General features: G+C 46.7%; 1 protein-coding gene across 2 annotated transcripts in view; it reads left to right on the top strand.

The window, feature by feature from the left end:
- ESPL1 (extra spindle pole bodies like 1, separase) overlaps positions 1–11,695 on the top strand; it is a 1,025,090-nt gene extending 1,013,395 nt beyond the window's left edge. For both annotated transcript variants that reach the window (XM_069653328.1, XM_069653326.1), the window contains one exon: positions 11,084–11,695. In XM_069653328.1, the coding sequence (XP_069509429.1) occupies positions 11,084–11,285 (202 nt within the window). In that variant the 3' untranslated portion in view covers positions 11,286–11,695. The remainder of the gene's footprint in view (positions 1–11,083) is intronic.
- The last annotated feature ends 10,363 nt before the right edge of the window (positions 11,696–22,058 follow it).

The following is a 22,058-nucleotide window of genomic DNA, read 5'->3' as shown; positions in this document are numbered from 1 at the left end:
TCTCCAGCAGACCCTCTGCAAATTCTGAGCCTCGGTGGGCTGCAGCCTCATTCTGATCGCCCCCCAGTGGCCGCCGAGGACTTGGTTCTCAGATCTGCTGCGGTTGTGCTCCCAGGGGCTGGTCCATCTCCTGATACCTAGCAGAGGCTTCCTGACGCAGCAGGGCGGGGCAGTGGAGCACCTGGACCCAGCCAGGCTGGCCCTAGCAGCCTGGTTCCTGACCAGCTGGGACTGCACCACGCCCAGTTCTCGGATGACAACTGGGACATCATACAGGAGGCCGTCTACATGATCTCAGTACAAGAGCAAGTGGACTAGTTTCTGCCACTGGGCTCACAAAGGGCTGGACCCCTTCACCCTCTCCCTCGATGACGTACTGGCGTTTTCTGCACAAGTTCTATCTCTTGAAACCTTTCAGGAAGTCTGAGGCTTTGTTAATCACCTACCAGCACCCAGGTTTCCAAAGCTTCTATTGCTCGTTGTATGGTCTAGGCCATTTCGGAGGTGTAAATGGCCATATGTAAACTGGTTCCTGCCTGGATCCATGCCCATGTGTTCAGAGCAAAGGCTTGGCAGTCGCTTTTCAGAGGCATGCCTTTTGGGATGTTATCAGCAGGGCATCTACTTCGGCCTCTCGGTCTGCGTTCTGGAAGCCCTATTCCCTGGATACCGGCTCTGAAGAACCTTTTTGCTGCTTAGGTATTGGCTCCACCCAATGGTCTTCTGTGAAATCGCCCACGAGGATGGAGGAAAGGGGACCCAGAGGTATGAGTTCTTAGTTACTCAGTGTAGTGACTAGAGTACTTGTAGTCCTTAGTCCCCTTTCCTCCATACGTCCCTTCCACCTTCCCCTGCTTGTATGTCGGGGGCCAAAAAATATTCAGCATAGCCAGGTATTAAAGCTTCCAATGTGTTAAAAGGGGACAGAGGTGAGGCGCCGGAGGACTGGGTATCGGGGGCATTCCTGTGCCCGGGGCTGCGCCACCACACCGTGTACTAAATTTAAAGGAGAAGCTCCATTTTTCGCTGCCCACAGTTCTGGTACTGTCCCCATGTTGGACACCCTTCAAAGATGGAGGAAATGGGACTAAGGATTAGGAGTACTCTAGTCACTACAGTGAGTAACTTTAATATTTAGGACCCCTGGATGAAACGAGTCCTCCCTTCCTCACACCCTCCTGCCCCTCTTTACCCCCCTCTGAACCAGGGACCTGGATCCGTTATTTATTTTGAGTATTTATAAGTTGCACTATACATCAAGTGTTTCTAGGCGTGTTACTCCTGCAAGGGATCCTTTCTCTGGAGAAAGGTGCACTAGAATTGGTGCCTCAAGTGAAGAGGAACAATGAGTTGTTGGTAATCTCACTACTTTCAGGTACCAAATTAGGATGGAGGACTGCGACCCATCTTGGGCCTGAGGTGCTTATACACGTTCCTCAAAGACCCATCACTGGTTCCTGTCATCCCGCACTTAATCGGGCAGTTGAGAAGGTTCGGGATAACCATGATCCTGCCTGCCCTGGATGGGGCAAGATGTACATGGTACCCAGACCTTCTTTTAAAAAAAAGTCTGAACGGAGTGCACGGTCTGCTCTGTCGAGTGTCCTGGCAGATGCACTGGTGCTTCACTGTAAGCTTGACGTGGTGTAAGTCTTCTCGCCTTTCTCAGACGTTCTTTTGGTGCTGCGGAAGTTAGAGAGGGGATTTTGATAGCTCCAGACTGAGCTCAGCTAACCTGGTGCTGTCATGCTGCAGCGCCCTCCTTGGAGAATTTCTTGGGGGGGTTGTTTGTTTTATTGATTTGTAAAGTGCACCGAACCCTGGGGTATCTGGGCGCATTACAGTAATCTTACAGTTTAACAGTAACAAAGTTAACAGTACATTAAAGAATAAGACAATACAGCACAACAAATATTAACAGGTAGTGAACATAGTATGAGCATTGCAGCAAGGTTAATGCAACAAGTGGTACAGCAGTTGATGGTGGAGAATATACTATCCTAACCACATTATATATTCTTTGTGGACAACCAGGTTATGGAATTTCTCCTGAAGTTAGCAAAGGACTGGTTCGTTTTTGGTAAGGGTGGGAGTGTATTCCAGATCCAAGCTGCCATAACTGGGGAGCTGCTCTCCCTCCCCTACCCCCCCCCCCCCCTGATTTTTTTTTTTCATTTTTTTTTTTTCATTTATTTATTTTTTGTTTGTACCTAGCAACAACCAGGCAGGGAGAATTTGCCAAACTAGTGACACGGGATACAGTTTTTACGACGAATTTCAGTAAAGTATATTGGGGCAGCATGATTAAGGCATTTATATGTTGGTGACATAGTTTTGAGCTGGATCTTGTCCTTGATGGACAAACATTTATTCTGTCTTCTTGATTCAGAGATGTTCTCACCTGGATATATTCAGAGCTATCCTCGGTGCATTATTTTGCAGGACTTGGAGTTTATTAATCACGTACTTAGTAGCGCCTAAGTAGAGTCCATTGCAGTAATCCACTTTGAACAGTATGAGGGCTCTAGCAAGGATAAGGCAGCTCTCTTTAGATAGGAAAGGGTTTCAGGCCCATAGCAACTTGCAAGTATATGCTGTTGCCGAAGCTGTGGCGTTAACCTGTATACAGAGCTTCAGTGCTGAGTCTATGTAGAAACCTAACGTTTTTACCTCTGATGGTACTTTAATGTTGTTCCTGTTAATATTAAAGGAGGCATATTCCTTGCTAAGTTTGTTCAGGTCAACCGGGGGATCAGGCAGAGGCCGCAGGTGGCCATCCATGCCTGAATGATTAGATACATTTTATTCACAAGTACTAAATCTATGTCGTATGTTACCAGTAAGGCGTAGGAGGAGCTGGGTGTCATTTGTATAGTTAGTGTTGGTGACACCCAGATGATTGAAATTGTTGGAGAGGCTTTGTGAAAATGTTATACATTGTTGGTGATACGCAGGCGTCTTGAGGAACTCTGCATGTTATAGGGATCGGGTTGTCAGCCACGGAATGGGAGAAGACTCTCATGGTCCTGTTGAGAATAGATTGGATCCATTCTATTGCGTCCTGCGAGAAGTGGGCTGCTGTGGCAAGATGGTTACATAACACTTTATGGTCGACCAAATCAAAAGCGTCCGATAGATCCAAGAGTAATAGCAGTGCAGTTTTTTTCCCCTTGTCTTTAAGCTCATCGATCGGAGTCATTAGATCGATCAACGCCGTTTCGGTACCATGTTGTGCTCTAAAGCCAGATTGTAGAGTCCCTAGGAGCTGATTGGTCTCTAGGTATTCCTGGATCTGAAGGTACGCGACCCGATCTAGTATCTTCAATAAAAATGGGACCGTTGTAATTGGCCTGTAGTTACTAGGGATGGCCGGGTCCAAGCTTTGCTTTTTTTAAGAGGGGTACGACCCAAGACCCCTTTAGATTGCTGGGGACGGTGCCAGATGAGAGAAAGGCATGGATTAGTTTGGAATTGACGGGTGCTAGGTCTCTGGCAGCGTCTTTGATTATCTGGGCTGGGCAACTATCTCCTTGGCATATTGAAGGTTTAAGGGATGTGATAATTTTTTTGTACCTCGGGGATGGAGACTTTGGAGAATTTGAAGCATGGAGCAGGTGTAGTGGGCTGTCCTTCGGTTCTAAGGGGCGAATCTATGTTAGGTAGGTGGAGTCTTTTGTCTGCTATTTTGTTTTGGAGAGTGGCAATTTTGTTGGTTAGGGCATTCTGGATGTTGGTACACCAAAGTTTATTCTTTAGACATGAGTCAGTAGAGGGAATGGGAGCCTCCATTTCTCGAAGGATAACGAAAAGGTCTTTAGTAGTAGAACTGGCTTGCTTAATTCTGTTGTCTCGCGTTTGGTAAGTAATATCTCATTTTTGTATTTAGTTCTGATATTCAACAAGATTGTTTTATTCTCTGCAGTTGGGAGGTGTTTCCATCAGACTTCCAATTTTCTCTTTTGTTCGCGCATGGCTTTAAACTGAGGTGTGAACCATGAGTTCAGATGAGCTCTGGGTTTGCCTCTGCTCATTTTGAGTGGTGCAATAATGTCTAAGGCTTTAGTCATTGTTGAATTGTAGACATCTACTAGTATGTCTGGGTCCGTAGTGTCTTTCAAGGAGTTCAGGATAGGGATTACATGTGGTAAAATAGAGTCCACCGTAATGCTCCGTTTGTTCCTGGTGAGGAGTGGAGGCGCTGATGTATTAGGCTTAGTTCGGTGGGTGTTAGCTGAGAGATTGAAGGACAGTAGATAGTGATCTGTCTGATTGAGGTGCAATTGGCGTTACTGTGGTTTCGGAATTACGATCAGCTACCCAATCTAAGGTCCTACCTTTATTGTGTGTGGGCTGTGTGACTCTTTGAATCGGGCCATGTTGGATACTGATGGTGCTTGGTGGTCGTTAGGGTCGTTAAGTCCAGGATTAAAATCTCCTAACAATAGTATTTGAGCGGTTACTTTGGTGTTCTCAGATAATAGTCTCATAATGTCTTCTTCGAAGGTGCCAATAGGCCCTGGAGGTCTGTAGATTAGGTGAATAGTTAAGGTCCGGGAGCTAGATATGGGTATTTTTGCCACAAGTAATTCCCATGAGGTGAGAGTGGGCGAGATAGCTATTAAGTCTAGATTGGTTTTAGCAATGATGTCAATGCCGCCACCTTTAGAATCTGCTTTATCTGCTCTTATGATAGTGTATTTATCTGGTACAGCAAGTAGGAGTGAAGGGCCTGCTGCGGCATGGAGCCAGGATTCTGTTATTGCTAGGAAATCAAGATTTTCAGGAGTGATCAGGTCTGTAATGTCCGTAGCATGTGCCACCATTGAGTTCGCATTGATTAGTGCGCCTTTAATAGTTTGTGTAATAGGATTGGCAGAAGGGACCTTCGGTTTATTCTGTTTTGGTCTCTCATTGTTAACTGTAATTTTAGGCATAGGTTTGTTTGGTGCAACTCTGTTTTTATTCAAGGCAGCGATTTTGGAGCTATGGTTATATTTAGCAGCTGGTAAGTTAGATTTGTAAGGGATATTAAGCGATGGCTCATGGTGTTTAAGTAATCTGGAACCAAGTCTGAAATTCCTAGCTCTAGTAGTGCATGGTAAGTTAGGAGTGGGTTGGATGTAGGGACCGTTTAACCATTGGGTAGAGGGTATCAGACAGTCAAGGCCTCCACAACTACGGCAGGCTTTATTAGACAACTTGAAATCAAGTTGTAGTGTAGGTAAGAACTTAGTTGGTCTTATTGATGAGTCTGAGTGGACATGTTTGAGCGCAGGTAAGAAGGTTGTAGGTTTGATCCCAGATATAGGCCGTATGGGATGCAGCATTGTTGGGTGCTGAAGGTTTGAGTAAGGAGAGTCTACAACTATAGTTTGTTGGTTGGTCTCCAAATGGGAGCCTAACATAAATATCAATAATGTGGTGGAGGCATACATAGTACAAGTCACACAATGTGCCTTATCATAAAAGATGCTATTATGGCATATTAGGTAACACTTACATCAAAATCCCTCAACAGGCGTATTTTCATAGGCATGTTAGATCATGGGATTGTTAGAACATGGTAATGTAGGCACCAAATATTGTCATAAGGCAGTAGGACAACTAGAGGCTAATATATGCATGATACATGAGGATACTAGCAGGTGTTGGGCACATACATAGGCGACACAGCCCCAAGGCATATAAGATGGTCACAGTAAGTGAAGGTCACACTTGGCAGAAATACAGAATGTGTACAGACGGAGCTAAGATATTAGTGAGGTCGGCCTGGCCTACTCCATGATGGAAATACGGAATACGCTATACATCATATAGTATTAAACTGATAGGTCATGGCCTTAGAGTGCTAACTGTTAGAATCGTGTGACACGCAGCGAGCGGCACCATCAAGTAAATGGGCCAGGGTCTATGATATGACCCTTATAGTCACAGATTACATAGTCGCAGGGATGGCACGTTCACGGAGGAGTGCACCTAGCGCAACAAGAGGCAGACCCGACGTGGGATTGCTGCATAGCACTTTGCCTAAACGACAGGACGCTAAACCGGTATACCTTCCCAGTGAGAGCTTGATGCTTTGGGGGCATGGAGCTCTTCAGAAGTCCTTGGTTCAAAGCTTTCTTTTCTGTGCCTGTCCACAGTCATCTATGCTAGCCACTGTATGCATGTTCACAATTCAGTGCTGTGATAAGGGTATTGACTAGTTAGGCCCTATGAGCATGGTTTTGTAATTTGGATTCTTTGGATTAGTTTTCAATGTGGACCCCAGCAAGGGCTACTTGCCTGCTCTTTCCATCAGGTTTCCTGTTTCTCAGTCTCCATGGTCCAAACAAATTGATAAGGATTGCGTCTCGCCTGCACCGAGTACCTGTTCGACCTTGTGAAACATCTTTCCTGTTTACAGGATCAATGGTTTTACTACTGGATTCCAGGGTGGTGCCTATGTATTTCTTGTGCAAGATACATGCTCAGAACCTATTCTAAACACCCCTTTAACCCATTGTGAAATGCATGCGTAGGGGTAAACTGAAGCAGATTTCTGCACCACAGAACAGCCTCACTTGCTTTAACGTGTTGCAGGTACAGCAGTATCACTACATATCCCCACCAAAAATATCGCCATGTATTTGGTAGTCAGGAACGGCCATAGGTGATATTTTTGGGGGGGATAATTCTTGGGGGTTTTGGGAGCAGGGGTGTCCCTGCTTCTTTTCAAATTAATGCGGGGGTGTCCCCAGCAGGCTCTATGCCTTAATATCGCTGCAAAAATATTACAATATTTTTGTATGGCAATAATTTTGTGGGGATTTTATTTATTTGGATTTATTGAGCGCCCGGAGGCATTGTGGCGCCGTTACAGAATATTCAGTTTAGTATACTTTAGCATCGATGGTACATAGACAGGTATACAGACATTTTGAGCAGGTGTGCCGTGGTTACAAGGGAACAATATTGGCGGCAATGCATGGTAATACAGTTTAGTTGAACAACTTTGTTTTCAAGGTTTTTCTGAAAGTGGAGAGGGATGGTTCGCTTCTAAGACTGGGCGGTAGCGAATTCCATGCTTTGGGGGCAAGAACTTAAAAACTGGTTCCGCCCGCTTTCACTCTGTTAAATGCTGGGACTGTTGGTGTATTTGTTGCATTTTGGCCTGTGGGTTGGCGCTTTGTGTATTCTTTCTGCTAAGTACACTGGTGCAGTTTGGGTGAGGCATCTGTGTGTGATTGTGAGGGCTTTAAATGTTCTACGTTCTCTGATTGGGAGCCAGTGGGCATCCCTTCTTGCTTGAGTGTGTTCTCTTTTGGTAATGCTGAGTGCCACTCTGAGGGCGTTGTTTTGTGCTACTTGCAGACAATTGATGTTTTGTGTAGAGGTGCCCAGGCGTAAGATATTGCAGTAATCTAGTTTTGCACCTATTGTGGCTCTAGCAATGTTGAGGCGGTTCTTTTGTGATAGGTAGGGTTTCACTGCGTTTATTATTTTAGATGCCAGAGCTGCTACTGATGAGATGGCACTGACTTGTATGTCCATAGATAGTGTGGAATCTAGGTAGGCACCTAGGATTTTACTGAGGCTGAGGTTGCGATGACTGTTTTCGATGATGAAGGAATTGTATGTGTTGTCAAGTCTTTTTAAGGCTTCTTTGGGGCCTACTAGCAGTATTTCGGTTTTTCCGCCATTTAGGCATAGGCCGTTTGCCGCCATCCAAGCCTGGAAGCAGGCGTATGTCTTGCAGGGTTTTGAGGTCATGGTCATAGTTGCCTATTAGGGGAATGAGAATGTGTGTGTGGTCGGCATAGTTGGTGAAGGCTATTCCAAAGTCTTCCAGGTTGCTGAATAGTGGGAGGGTGAAGAGATTGTTGAGCTTAAGGGAGGTGCATGGGCCTTGTGGGACTCTGCATTCAATGGGTGATGGTAAGGCAGATGCTTGGTCTGAGAAGACTCTCATGGCTCGACCATCCAGGAAGGATGTGATCCACTCAGTGGCTTCTTTGGAGAAGTGGGCTGTGTTGGTAAGATGTCTACAGAGGATCTTGTGGTCAACTAAATCGAAGGCTGCCGAGAGGTCTAGGAGTAGTGATGTTTTGCCTATGGTTTCGCGAAGTTGGTTTTTGAGGTCGAGTAAGGCTGACTCTGTGCTGTGGCGGGGGCGGAAGCCTGGTTGTCTTTTTCCTAAGATGTTATGCGTTTCTAGGTAAGCTTGAATCTGAAGATATTAACACATGGAACTGGTTCGGCCCCATGGACTGAATGGGAAGCTGCCTGTAGATTGATTGTCTGACCACTCCCACAATATTGACAGAATCCAGCCTGAATCAGCTGGCAGGCATGACCAAGAGGACAGTTCGGCACACCAGAGTATCTGGCAGAACCAGGCTGTGATGAGGGTTAACTAAGGAAACCAGACAGAACCACAGATAATGAAGACCTGCACACCTGCCAATTGTTGAAGCCACAACCAGGCCAGGAAGGAAGCAAACTGACTTGGGGCTGGGGTGGAAGACAAGCAACTCCAGAGGAAAGATGACTGTGATGTAAGGCTGGCAGGAGGACAGAAGATGGAGAAAAAAAGATTTCTGATTAGGCTTTTTCTGCGCCCTTAAGCTCTGGTGTAACTAAGCCTCTTTTCAAAGCCAGTTTGAAAGTCTCTGGGAGTTTTTCAGCAGACCGCATCTGTAGAATGTGTAACACTGGAGGTTTCTTCAAAGTGGATCAGAGCATGCAGACCTGTAGGGTGCACCCTGAATTGCCCAAATAGGGTAGGGAGAGACCTGTGGGCCCAACCACAAAAATAGCTTTATCTGTGCCTAGCAGCAAAGGATATGTTCCTACTCTTGACGCCGCCCTAGCAGAAGCTGGCACTTGCTTCTGGCCTCATGCATGCTTGCCCCAGTGGCATCGCCATTGAGGCTGCACAAGTCCTGAAGGAATTTCACAGGCATTTGGGTGGTGCTCTCAGTGCCTCTTTGGGCAAGTGGATGTGACAGAGTGGAAGTTTGTACAACGTGCCAGTTGTCGAAGTGTATAATTGTCTCCATGCATACAAAACTTCATGCACCACAACATGTGCCAGTTTGTCCTTTTCCATAATATTTGTTTTAAATCATTTTTTAAAATGACCCACTCTCCTAGGAATTTAATTGGTGTTTTAAGGGACCACCCCAAAATTAAAATGACGAAGTCCACTACAGTGATTTTAATACAGGGAAGGGCTCCACTTTACCTTAGCGGCTACTTTTCCATGTTAACCCCTACAAATTCTGGCGACGTCCCAAAATTTACTGGAGTTTGTTGCCTTTCGGTTAAACACCCAACGGGCCCCAAATTATGCACCTGCTTTCCACTCTCTTGGGCTCAAATAAGATGTTACCAGATTTAGAATATATATTCCGAATGCTGCCCTAACTACCCCTTCCAGACTCCAAGAGGCAGTTCACTCTGTAATGGGGGGGAGGGGCTATGAAACCTACAATACCCATTCACTCATGGACAGCGTATGACAGCTGTGAAGCTAACATTCGATTTGCGCCTTCCTAGGTATATGTTGACTGAATATGTAGCGGTAACTGGCACGGTCAGTGAATCTGGGAGCCATAAGGCTGTACTTTGTATTGGGATTCAGAGGGCTTCTGTGAAGGCTGGGCCTAACCTCCATTTATTGGTCTCTTATACTGTGCTTAATGGTGGACTAGCTGCTAAGCGTGGGATCAGGTATTCAACCCGTGTTGCATATAATAATCTTTTTGCCAAGGTGATCATGTTGCCCATGAGAGATCCTCTTGGATCAGATGTATTTATGTCGGGGTGCTTGCCTTTTTGTATCTTACTTGGGCAGAATAATGCCTGGTTAATGTGTAAGTGCTCCCAAACAGTGTTTGGCTGTGCGTTGCCTACTTCTTAATGTAGAGCCTGCGGGTTCAACCCTCCTCTGGTCACTGTCACCATCATTGAAGCTATGATGAAACTCTGGGAATAATTTTAATCTAATTGCACAGTTCTTGTGAACTGGGTAGAATGGTGTATCCTATTCTGAATTACGGGCCTGGCTGTGCCTCTTCAAATGGTTGCCTTCACTGTGGCTTTACTAATTGAAGTACAATACCACTGCTTAGGCTTACTTGTGCTAGATTTCCACTTAATACATCGTTTTATACAGCACAAACCTAGCAAGCAGCAGGCTGTATGAAAAAAGGGAAGCGGAGTGACATGGTGGTGTGGGAAGGGGAGCTGCCAACAATGGGTCAACAGGCAAATAATTTCTTTAAAAGATGGGTTTTGAGCTCCATTCTCAATTTTGGGAGGAACTGGGATCAATGTAACGTGTCTGTAGCTTGTTCTAGTGAAAGTAGATTCTTGTGGAATAATCAATGTTAAGACTGATGCAAAGAATGGGTGGAATAGAATTCTGATGCTGAACAGCCTCGATGGAGAAGTTTCTGCCACCAATCCTACATTGACGAAAAGGTGCGTTTTTGTAGGCTGCAATTTCGTTGTGTAGAGTCCTAGAAGAGAACTTAAGGCTTGCATTCAAAGTGGTGAAAATAGCCCACGCTAGGGAGGGCATAACAAACGTACAGATTTAAAAACCTGTATTTTGACTGAGCCAGTATCCCACGCAATACAGGGGAGATGTAGGTATGTGGCAGTTTAGCTGCTGCATTTAGCGTTCACCAAAGCCTTCATATGGCATAATTTGTAAGACTTGTGATGCCATTAGCTGAATCTAGACTGGACCAACCCAGGGACTGTGGAATCAGGCTTGGGAAAGAGCAGCTATAGAAATGTTTGCTTGAAGAAGCCAGCCTTCATAACTTGATTTGCCAGTGAGGCAATAACCCACTTGAATAATGACCCAAAGTTTATTATTGCCGATACTGCTTTATGCCGGTAAACCAACCCTAACCTTTGTGTAGTCTGTACTGATGTTTACCTATTTTGTAAGTAAATCTGTATTATTCCTGATGATATAATTGAACATTTACTCACTTGTTGGTAGTAGTCGTATTAAACTAATGCCTGAACCTACAATGAACTGCAATGTGCATAGACTAAGGAGTCTAACTTCTGCTTTTCTTGACAGCCCTCTTGTGTTGGGTAACCTATGGGATGTAACAGATCGAGACATAGACCGTTATATGGCTGCATTACTAAAGAATTGGATGAAGGCTGGATCTGGAGCTCCCATACTGCCGTATATTGCACAATCACGGCAAGCACCAAAGCTAAAATTCCTCATTGGAGCAGCCCCCATTGCCTATGGGATGCCAGTTGCACTCCGGTAACTAATAAAGCTGGGCACAGGGACCCAGTGCCAACAAGACTCTTTCAGAGCAACAAGCAACTGCCAGTATTCATTTAAAGGAGCGGACCTCTAAACCCACTGGGCTGTAAATGTGTTGTATTGCACACTTCACTGCCACGTCTTCATGGGATTAAGGGGAGAATCTCCAAGCCCAGTGGACATGTAAATGTTTCATATTTGATTACCTCTATGTTATGGTAACTGATGGTGCTTTTAACCAAACGTTTTGAGCACAAATTGTAAATTTCTATTTTTGCACTTTTTTTAGATTCAAGCAATTATATCCAGAGACTATTTGTATACGCTGGTTTATTTTATTGTTCGTGCGTACATCCATATTAATCTTACATTTTCATATTGTATTTAAATAAAGGTGATGGTAAAATCTTGTTTCATAGCTTCTATACTTTAGACTAGAGTTGAGCTCTTGATTATTTAGAGATAAAAGGAGTAAAGTGGTAATGTCTGCAGCAGGAGTAGATGGATAGGAAATGGCCATAACCAGGATTTGTTATAGAAGGCACCTTACTTGGAATGGTGGTTTCAAATCCAGTGCATTTACTCCCATTACCACCACATGTGTTTCCATTAACAAGAAGTCTGCTATTGTGTACTAATAATTGTAATGCTTGAAAGCTGGCAAATGTACTCAAATGCATTTTAACTGATGCTTGATCAATTTAAAGTGCGACTATAGAGCTCTCTTTGTAATTTATATTTCTTTACACAACTTTTTGAATTGCAATCCTTTTTTGCCTTGTCGGCTATAATAATTAATTAGCACTACAGCACCAACTTCTACCACAATAATCCCTGCCTGGCTTGTGTGCAATCATTTGTTCACTCTGCTATGGGGAACTGAATAGGACACTGAATTAGCCTTTTCATTTCTAATTTTGTGATTCTTTATTCTTAGTTAATACTGGGATAAAATACGGTGCTCACCTGGTGTCCTTTTACCACATAGTTGCATCTGCAGAAAAAAGTCAGATGTATGTTAGAACTCAAGAGTAGGACGGATGACTTATAAATATTCGGAACTCATCTCTTCCCTCAAGGCATTACACCAAAGCCATGGTTGGTGTGATAATACATCTATGGTTCCCTTTCTTGCACACATGTATTGGGGATGCACATTTTGCATCTGGTGGTTAATGGAATAGGATCACAAGATGTGCAACTTCTGTGGTAAGTTGAGTGCTTTCTATAGTATGTATTGTGATTTATGTTGTGTACCGACCAAGTCTTCTCTGCAGCCGCCCACTAGTTAATGCACATGTGTCGGAGACCATCTGCTAGGTCAGGGTTGTCCAACTCCAGGCCTCGCGGGCTGGAAACATGTGTTTCAGGATATCCCGCAATATTCATGAGATAAATTTGCATACAATGATTCTAAATGTATGCAAACTTACCATGAATATTATGGAGGGATATCCTGAAAAACCATATGGTTTTCGGCCCTCGAGACCTGGAGTTGGACATCGCTATGCTTGAATTATTCTGCGGTCACAAAGGGTACTTCTCTGTGTAATCTTCACAAGTTGCCTTTATAAAGTGCATGCCGGTTTACAGTGCAAGTACTGGGCATGGGACGTCCTTGCTATACTTTCCTTTTGGTCGAAATTTAAGTGGTAGAATATTTTCTACCTGATTTTGTTCTTTTTTTTAAACAATTATTTTTCCCAGCAAAACACTAGATGTTGGATTGGATATATATACTACAGAAGACTGGGGTAGGCGAGATACCTTTTTTACTTTCAAGCACAAAAATGCATGGTTCTAACATATACCTGTCATTACCATTCATTGATTAAATTTAAGCATGGGTTCCTTGGCGACCACTTGTCCACACCTACCTACCGCTGAAATCCACTTGGAAAACTAATCCTTGTCACATTTTTTGGTTGTATTTCTATAGCCAGGCTTCAAATCTGTGACACAGTGGGCACTTGTATGCCTCCTGTAGCCTGGGCAAGATGAGACTGGATCCCAATTTTAAAAAGATAATATGCGGGGGGCGTGGCTAGGAGCCAGCGCGGACGGCATGGCTTCCTGAGAGCTCCGACTGGCCCAATGCTCTGTAACGATTCGCGCCGGGCTGCGGCCCCGTTATGTGCTGACCCCGAGGGATAGGGGATCGAAGGTGTCTCTGCAGCTAGCACGCCATGAGTTTCCCAAATTACAGTTGTCTTTGTAGACTTTTTATGGGTTTGAGCAGGAGGAACCCGCCGGCTCCCAAAATGGCCGCCGCACTATGTGGCCGTAAAGAAGCGCTGACACAATGAAGTGAGTCGGGCACCTCATCAAGCACGCCGGAGCCGGTGTGTACCACCTATATTCACCTGAACCAAGCATCGCCGATCGAGGGACTTTCGGCCGCGAGAGCGGTGAACCCCCCCCCCCCCCTGCGGTGGAGGTGGATTGAGGACGCGGGCTACGTGGAGCTACGCAGCGGCATGCTGCCCGAGCCTTGCCCGGTGCCTTCCGGGGAGTGACTGCGCCTCGGACTGCGGAGGTGTGGTGTTGAAGCAGCGAGGCGGACTGTCGCTCCAAGCCTGATGCCTGGCGGGGCGTCATTGTCAATCAGCAGGTGGGGGCGAGGAGCCCAGCGGAGGCGCAGCACAGGCCCCGGCCGGGTCCCCCGAGGCTGCGTGGCACTCGCGGACCCCTCCACCCCTCCCCACCCAGGCGGAGGGAGTGCATTCTCCATGGCAAAGAGCCCTGGTCCAGGGGCTTGACTCGTGCCGCAGCATCTCTGGCCCGCCCCCGGATTAAGCATCAGCCAGCAACCAGGGCCGGAAGACAGGGTGCTTCGCTCCCCACATCGAGAGGACCTGCGCAGCACAATGGCTGAGGCCCAGATGCACGGGGCCGGTCTCTGGTAGAGGCTCTCCCGCAGGAAAGTTGTTGCCAAGAATCGCAGCGGCCTGGAAGCAAAGAGGTGAGGAGTGGGAAGGGGAAGATAGCCGACCCTGCGCCAGACGGACAACAGGGGGCTGGGATCGCAACTCAAACGCCATTTTCTCACGCCCCGAAGTTGATCCCAGGGGGACCCTCCACAAGCCTGAGCAGTGCGGCAGAGGACAGGAGGCTCCCTATCATTGGAGCACAAGCAAAACCAACCCAGCCATCGGGGGCTCCAACAGATTGAAGCGAAGCAGGCGCTCCTTGTCTGGAACTAGGCCATCGCTACGCAGCAGCCACCATGTCTAAAAGTGGGAAGTCATTTAAGCAAGGGGACACCTCTGCCCTCTTGGCTAATGCATCCACGGACAAGGCCAGTTGGTCGTCCCTCCAACAGAGCCAGCTGATAGCGGCAAGCCCGTCCTGGGGGAGTCAGGGTCCAGTCCATCGCAAACGGCCACCAAGGCCAACCTCCAGGACCTATTATCAGCCTTAACTAAAGAAATTCAAAAGGGGACCGAGGAGGTTATGAAGAAAATCAATGCCTTGGACAAGAAGATGGGTGAAGTGGAAAACCGAACTGCTGGACTGGAGTCTGAAGTCTGCGAGCAAAAATTTGAAAGTGAGCGGGACAGAGATAGAATCGCCGCCCTCGAAACCAGATGCAATGCTCTTAAAACCAAACAAGAGGATTTGGAAAATCGCTCGCGGAGGAATAACATCCGTATTGGAGGGGTCCCCTCCTCGATCGCAGATGCACACTTGAAATCCTACGTGACAGAGCTATTCCGGTTTATCATCCCCCTTCCTGATAATTCACCTTTGGAGCTGGATTGGGTGCATAGAACAAGTCCTATTAAAATATCCAAATTCCCCCCGGATGTGTTGGCTAGAATACACTTCTTTCAAATGAAGGAAGACATAATGCGTGAGGCAAGGCAGCTGCAGCAGATCACCTTCCGGGGCTCGAACCTATCTTTATACCAGGACCTGGCGAATTTGACCCTACAAAAAACAAAAATTGCTGCGCCCTCTGACGGAATGGCTACGCGAGAAGAAAACCCCATGCCAGTGGGGATTCCCCACCTCAGTAAAATTCAAGTGGGAAGGGTCTCAGAGGCAAATCCACACAATGAAAGAAGCGGAAAAACTGATGGGACATAAAAGGGGCGAGGAGGAATCAGAGTCCGAAGAAACAGCGAATGCCCACCCGGAGGATGGCGGGGGAGGGGGATGGTTGAAAACGAACAAAGGCGGAGACCCAGGGGCCCCCCGAAGAAAGACAGCAAATGGGGCTAAGGGCTTGCCACGGAAGGCTGTTGATCACCGTCCCCGGGCGGCGGGCTCTCTCCATTCAGCAAAACAAGAGATTTAAGGTGACAAAAGGAAATATTAGATGCACTCAGGTGAAAAAGAAAAGTTATGTGCACCATCTGAACCTCAACTCTTCGGAATTCGATGGCCCAGTTTGAGGAGACCGGGCAGGGGTTGGGCGCAAAGAGTCTCGATGTTGCAGCCCCCGCAGACCAGGACAGAGCTCATTATATAGCGCCAAAGCTACAGGGAACAGTGGATGATGGCTGATCTGAGTGAAATAGGCTTACTATCTTGGGACGTGCAGGGCATGAACTTGCCAAGAAAACGCCGCTTAGTGGAACATCGGCTGGAGCACCTAGCGGGAGACATTGTACTTTTGCAGGAAACGCACTTACTACAGGAGGACAAACATTGCATACGTTTTAAGTGATTTAAATCTGCCTACTTCGCCACCGCGGGGTGAAAAAAAGAGGGGTGGCATTACTGTTAAGCGACAAAGTCCCACTCTCAAAAGTTACAATACAAAGAGATCCAGGCGGTCGCTTTCTCTTGCTCAAGGACTGGTTTGAAGAGCTTCCCATCACAATCGTGACAGTTTATAGCCCCAACACAGCTCAAAACAAGTTTACCAAAGACCTCATTCCAATCTTATCAGCATTCCACGAGGGCCACCTGTTTATCGGGGGGGATTTTAACGCACCGCCAAACCCGCAAGCAGACAAAACACTCCCCCCCCCCCACCCCACGGTGGCGGATATCACGCATGCTCTTTCTCTAGCCGAACTGTTTAGAGAGACTGAAACAGTGGATGCGTGGAGGCTGTTTAACGGGGATTCCAGAGACTACACATTACTCCAGTGTTCACAAGGGCTACTCGAGAATAGACCTCATGTTGCTTTCTGGAACGCTATTCCCATGTTTGAACAACTTGGAGATACACACCTGCATGATCTCGGATCACGCTCCTGTCTCCATGGACTTAGCGATATCAGGCCATAGAAACCCGTCCCGGTGGTACTGGAAACTGAATGACTCCTTGCTGCTAGATGAAGCTATCGGGTCTGAGGAAGAAAACACAAGAATTAACTATCTTATAGAGAACACTATTGAATCAGCCCCCATCAACTGGGACACATTGAATGCCGTGGTTAGGGGGGGGAGGTCTTGATAGGCGCAGGAGCAGAACAAAGGAGAGTGTCGAATATAGCCATGGCCAAGCTGGAAAAAGCAGTGTCTCAAGGTGAAGCAGATCTGAAGGCACGATATTCCAGGAAGGCCGAGAGGTCTCTGAGAAAGGCGAAACTAGCGCTTAAAATGCATTGCGCTGATCGCACGGCTAAGTCCCTGGCGTATGCAAAGCAGTTCTATTACAGCAAGGGGAATAAATCCAACAAAGTCCTAGCGCAGAAACTGCAGAAGGTGCATAGGCAGAACAATATCGCACAGATACGGGGGGAGGATGGGAAGCTACACCATTCCGACTCAGGGATAATCAATGAACTGACAAAGTACCACCAAGCTGTTATGTCCGGCGAACCTACGGTCCTAGACAAGTTGCTGGAATTTTTGAAGGCCATTCCTCCTAGTAACCCAACCCTGCTGGAAGGGCTGGAAGAGCCCATTAATTCTGAGGAAATCATAGAGGCGATCAAATCCCTCAAATCTTCCACCCCTGGGCTGGATGGTCTCACTGCAACCTTTTATAAAAAATACGTTGGAATTCTAGCTCCCCAATTGGTTAGCATGTTTAACCCCTTTTTGTCAACAGGCTCGGTCACAGAGTCAGTGGCTGAGTCGACTACAATCTTAGTACACAAACCCGGGAAAGATCCCGAATCTCCCGACTCCTATCTCCCAATATCGCTCTTGAATGTCGACAGCAAGATATTCACTAAAGTATTGGCCAAAAGACTGGGGGCGGTTCTTCCGGTTTACTATCAATCGGGACCAAACGGGATTCATACCAGGTAGAAGTACACATGACAACATTAGAAGAACTATAAATGTAATTGATAGTGGCCGGAAAATGAAGGTGGGGATGGCCGTGATTTCACTGGATGCCCATAAGGCTTTTGATCGGGTAGTCTGGGGTTACATCCGGGCGGTTCTTGAGCACTTTGGCTTCGGCACAAATTTTGTCACATGGGTGATGGCCAGATATCAGAGACCCACAACACAATTGCGGGTTATGGAATCGGGTCCAACCACATACATATAGCTAGAGATACCAGGCAGGGTTGCCCACTTTCTCCCCTGATTTTTGCCCTGTCGATGGAACCATTGGCAGCCAGAATCAGACAAAATGAGCATAAAAGGGATATCTATAGGAGACCACGAGTATAAAATCGCCTTATACGCAGATGATGTGTTAATCACCGCATCATCGCTTGAAACATCGCTAGGGGCGTTGTGGGAAGAAATCGAGGTTTTTGGGGCCCTGTTGGGATTTCAAGTGAACCGGGCCAAGTCCGCTGCTTTAGACATAAATCTCACCACACAGGAAAAAGATGCTCTAGCACCCCTATTATCTATCCCATGGGCCACAGGGTCGCTTGAATATCTCTGGGTCCAAATCACGAGGGACCCGTCGCGGCTGTACTCCAGCAATATTCTGCAGCTCATTCATAGCCTACAGGAAGACCTTGAGAGGTGGAAGCTGCAGGAGCTTTCCTGGTTTAGGCGAATCACGGCCATCAAGATGAATTTAATTCCCAGATGGCTTTACCACGGCACGGCACTGCCTGTACGGATCCCGGGCCCTGCCTTGAAAGCCCTGCAAAAGGGAACCTAGAATTAATAAGCAAATCATTCTAAGGGGGAAATCGCAGGGAGGGTTGGGAGTCCCAGACCTAGCTAGATACCCCCTAGATGCCCAATTATCACATGCATTAGTCTGGGTGCAAGATGCAGATCCACCGAAATGGAGGCAAATAGAAGAACATTGGTCCCCGGTCCCATTATCAAATCTCCCGCATTTGCCAAACATAAGGCCGCAAACAGATAGCGGCCCCCTAGCAGCCACAGTGGTCACGGCCGATTGCTGGAAAACTGCTTCCCGTCGATGGGGGGGGGGGGGGGGTACGGGGCTCCATGGGACCGTTGACCCCCGTATGGAATAATCACAACTTCTCGCCGGGTAGGTGCCAGAGAGAGTTCCAGTCTTGGATAGAGGGCGGCTTAAGTAAAACCGGTGACTTCCTGGAAGATGGGGGGGGGGGGGGCCCATAACAGTCGAGACATGTAAAGTTAAATTTGGGGTGGGGGAACAGGAGAGATTTCACTATGCTCAGATCAGGCACTGGTTGTCCAACAGACTAATCTGGGAGAAAGGTTCCAGGGAGCTGACGGCTCTGGAACGCTCCTTAAATACACCAACTGCCAGGGGTAGAGTCTTCACTATCTATCGATTCTTGGACACGTCAGACCGGGGGAAGAAAGAAAGATGCATGCTGGAGTGGGAAAAAGATCTAGGCCACCAAATAGAGGTTGTAGAGTGGGGAAAAGTGTGGGCGAGACTGCACAAAAGCTTGCAATGTGTTACAAACAGAGAAGGGGGATATAAATTATGTTACAGATATTACCTGACCCCAGCCCAAATTCAGAAGGCCAACCCAAATGCGCTGGGATCCTGCTGGCGGGGCTGTCCTGCACCCGGAACATTGTTCCACTTGGTCTGGACCTGTCCTAAGGCAGAAAGTTTCTGGAGATCAATATTATCGCACATTAAAGAGATCACTGGGCTATCTATTCCCTGGGATCCAGGCATTATCCTTTTGGGGGAAACAGGAAACTGTCAGGGCAAATATCCAACCTTTGCACTCACCTGCTCCTAGCAGCGAAAATCACTAAGGCCAAATTATGGAAAAACGAAGGGGGACCCTCAGAGTTATGGTGGTTCAAATGCTGGGAAATAGCTTTAGCGGAGAAAATTGGGGCGATCCGAGCAGGCGCCCTGAACAAAACATTGACCACTTGGGACCCATTCTTACATTATGCAGCCAAATTTCCAACTCTCACCAGGCGGTCCCCTCTTACCAGATGGCTCCAATGTAGCCCGCTATGTTGAACATTGCTCCACACCCACGCCCAAGGGAAGTGGATAAAGGAGGAACTGGCGACGGAAGGGGAGGGGTTGGACTCAATGCGGTTCCCCACAGTGTTAGAAGGACACTATCGGTTCCCGCACTCTGTGTACTCTGTTGCATGTCTTGTCAAATTAGCTCGTATTTAATGCATTATGGTGATGCCTGTGTTGATGTGGTAAAAACTTAATAAAATGTTGTGTTTAAAAAAAAAAATACTATACATTCTGTAAGTATTTCATACTTGTGTTCCCTATTGACAACAATCATTCCCAATTCAACTTGTAATCATGTTATAATGGATTCCTCCCTCCCACCGATTCCTCATCTGATATTGTCTCTAAAGCGCCAACTGCCATCAGAAACGTTTTCACTTATAGGGGGTGCAGCGTGGCTCAACTTTGGATCTGCGCGTCTACATGCTTCACACCAGATGTGACTTTGAGGCAAGTATATATGGAGCCACAGCACCCCATGACCTCACTTCCTTTTTTCCCACACATTTTTAAGATGGCATTGGGCCCTGGGTGGATTAAAAGAGATGTTGTATTTTATCCCCACAGGATCTGTTAATAAAGCCTGGAGGAGTAAGATTCATCCTTAGATTTTCTGCACCTCCTTGGGTTTAAGGGCCTCATCCGTTTTGATAGTACTGCAGGCCCAACTGTTCATGAGGTCATTTCAGTAGCTACTTTGCTGTCATTGGTCTCAGTTCTAGGGCACCATGTCAGACCTTTTGCAAGTTTCAGACTTCATGTCGTAGGACCTCATATGGTGCTCCCTACAGCGAACCTTCTGAAGTGGTCATTGCTCTGGCAGCCTTGGACCCAACTGACAGTTGCCATGGATGCATTCCTGAAAGTCTGGGGTGCTCACTGAAGAGACCTGATGGTGAGCAGACTTTGGTCTCTAATGAAAACCCACGAAAACAACAGTTTGCTGGAGGTTTGGGCATTCAGGATGGATCTGGTTGCTCCACTTGGTGCAGGAGTTGCATGGGGATGGTCCTAACACACTTATTGGGAGATTGGTGTAGGTGGGCACAGCAATATACTTTCCTGACACTTTATCTTAATTTTAAACACTTAACCTGTCTCCAGCAACCATGCTTACCTGATTTCAAGAGCACCATGGTGCACCTTTGTAGGAAATGGTTGTGGGATGAAAAAGCAAAGGTTACGATACCCCAAGTCCAATTGGGAAAAAACGCTTGGTGGTTATAACTTTAAACACGCAAGGAAATGTAAACAACAAAATGCTGGCGTAGGTGTACAGTTGGTATTGAGATTTCCTTTCTCCCAGCACACCAATTTTAAACTTTTGTTACAAAAAGGGGAATCGCAAGACACTATATACACTATCAATATACCTAATTGGCTGCATAAATGTAAGAGTTTGAAACACTAAAGAGTCATTTAAAAAATGTCATTCATACAGTGCACTGTAACTGTATACAAAACCTTGTTTCTTAAGATTCCTCTTCTTTGATATTGATCTCCCAGCGCAGCTACTCTTCAGAACATTTTCTGCTGGCAGGGGTTGGAGCGCGGCTCTGCATCGCCTCTGCAGTATGTGCCCCATGACCTCTAGTTGCTTTTCTTCCTTGCACTCTGCTTGCTTTAGGAACACTGTTCTTAAACCTTATTGGATTTTTCTCTTGAATCGTTTGCTTCTATTCTTCGTTATTTGACGCAATGCTGAATTAAACAAAGTCCTCATGTTTCAAACCCTGGGTGGATTGCGGGCATCAAATGTCAGTTTTGGATCTGCACCTAGTTTGCCATTACTGTCTGTGAGGTCCCAACACACGGGACTGCTCCGGGTGCCAATAAAAGCCTCCAAATGCGCTTCGAGAATGAGAAGCTAAACTCATTGCCTTCCTCCAAAAGGAGAGCTGATGAGCAGACCCATTCGAAGTAACCAGGGGCAGACAGCGGCACTGAGGACTCGTCCCCCAGTCCAAAAGGGCCAGAAAAAGATAAAACGCTGCAAGAGGTAAAGGTCCCATGGGTGTTCTTCAGGGTAGCACTTTTCGTCGAAGAAAAGGAACCTCACACTGAAGAGGCCCCATGGGTAACTTTTCCCACTCAGTCCTCTACCCCTGATGAATGGGAGGTGTTCAGGATGAAGATGATGGACAAGGCAGTTTCTTCAGCCAAGTCCATGGATCCCACCATGCTCAGACGAGCTGGCAGGGAATCCATAAGCAGACTCGACAAGGTCCAATCCAAAGGTCACACCGTTCCACCTCCAGACATCGATCCTCTGACCTCAGGTCCCTCTCTTGGTACCAACCAACACTGGAGTTGTAAGGGAATTTCCCCAGTTTTCCAGGACAGTATACATGTCCCATTTGGAGAACATTTAGGGAAGTCAGGGACTTTCTAGAATTTTAGAGGGGAAGAATGGGTCTTGGTGGACCTTTAAAGGCCGACTTGCAGGAAGCAAGT

The sequence above is a fragment of the Ambystoma mexicanum genome, chromosome 3q (genome assembly GCF_040938575.1).
Source record: "Ambystoma mexicanum isolate Mex_15411 chromosome 3q, UKY_AmexF1_1, whole genome shotgun sequence".
NCBI lineage: Eukaryota > Metazoa > Chordata > Amphibia > Caudata > Ambystomatidae > Ambystoma > Ambystoma mexicanum.
Note: the sequence above shows the minus strand (reverse complement) of the source record. Positions and strands in the feature narration are given on the sequence as shown.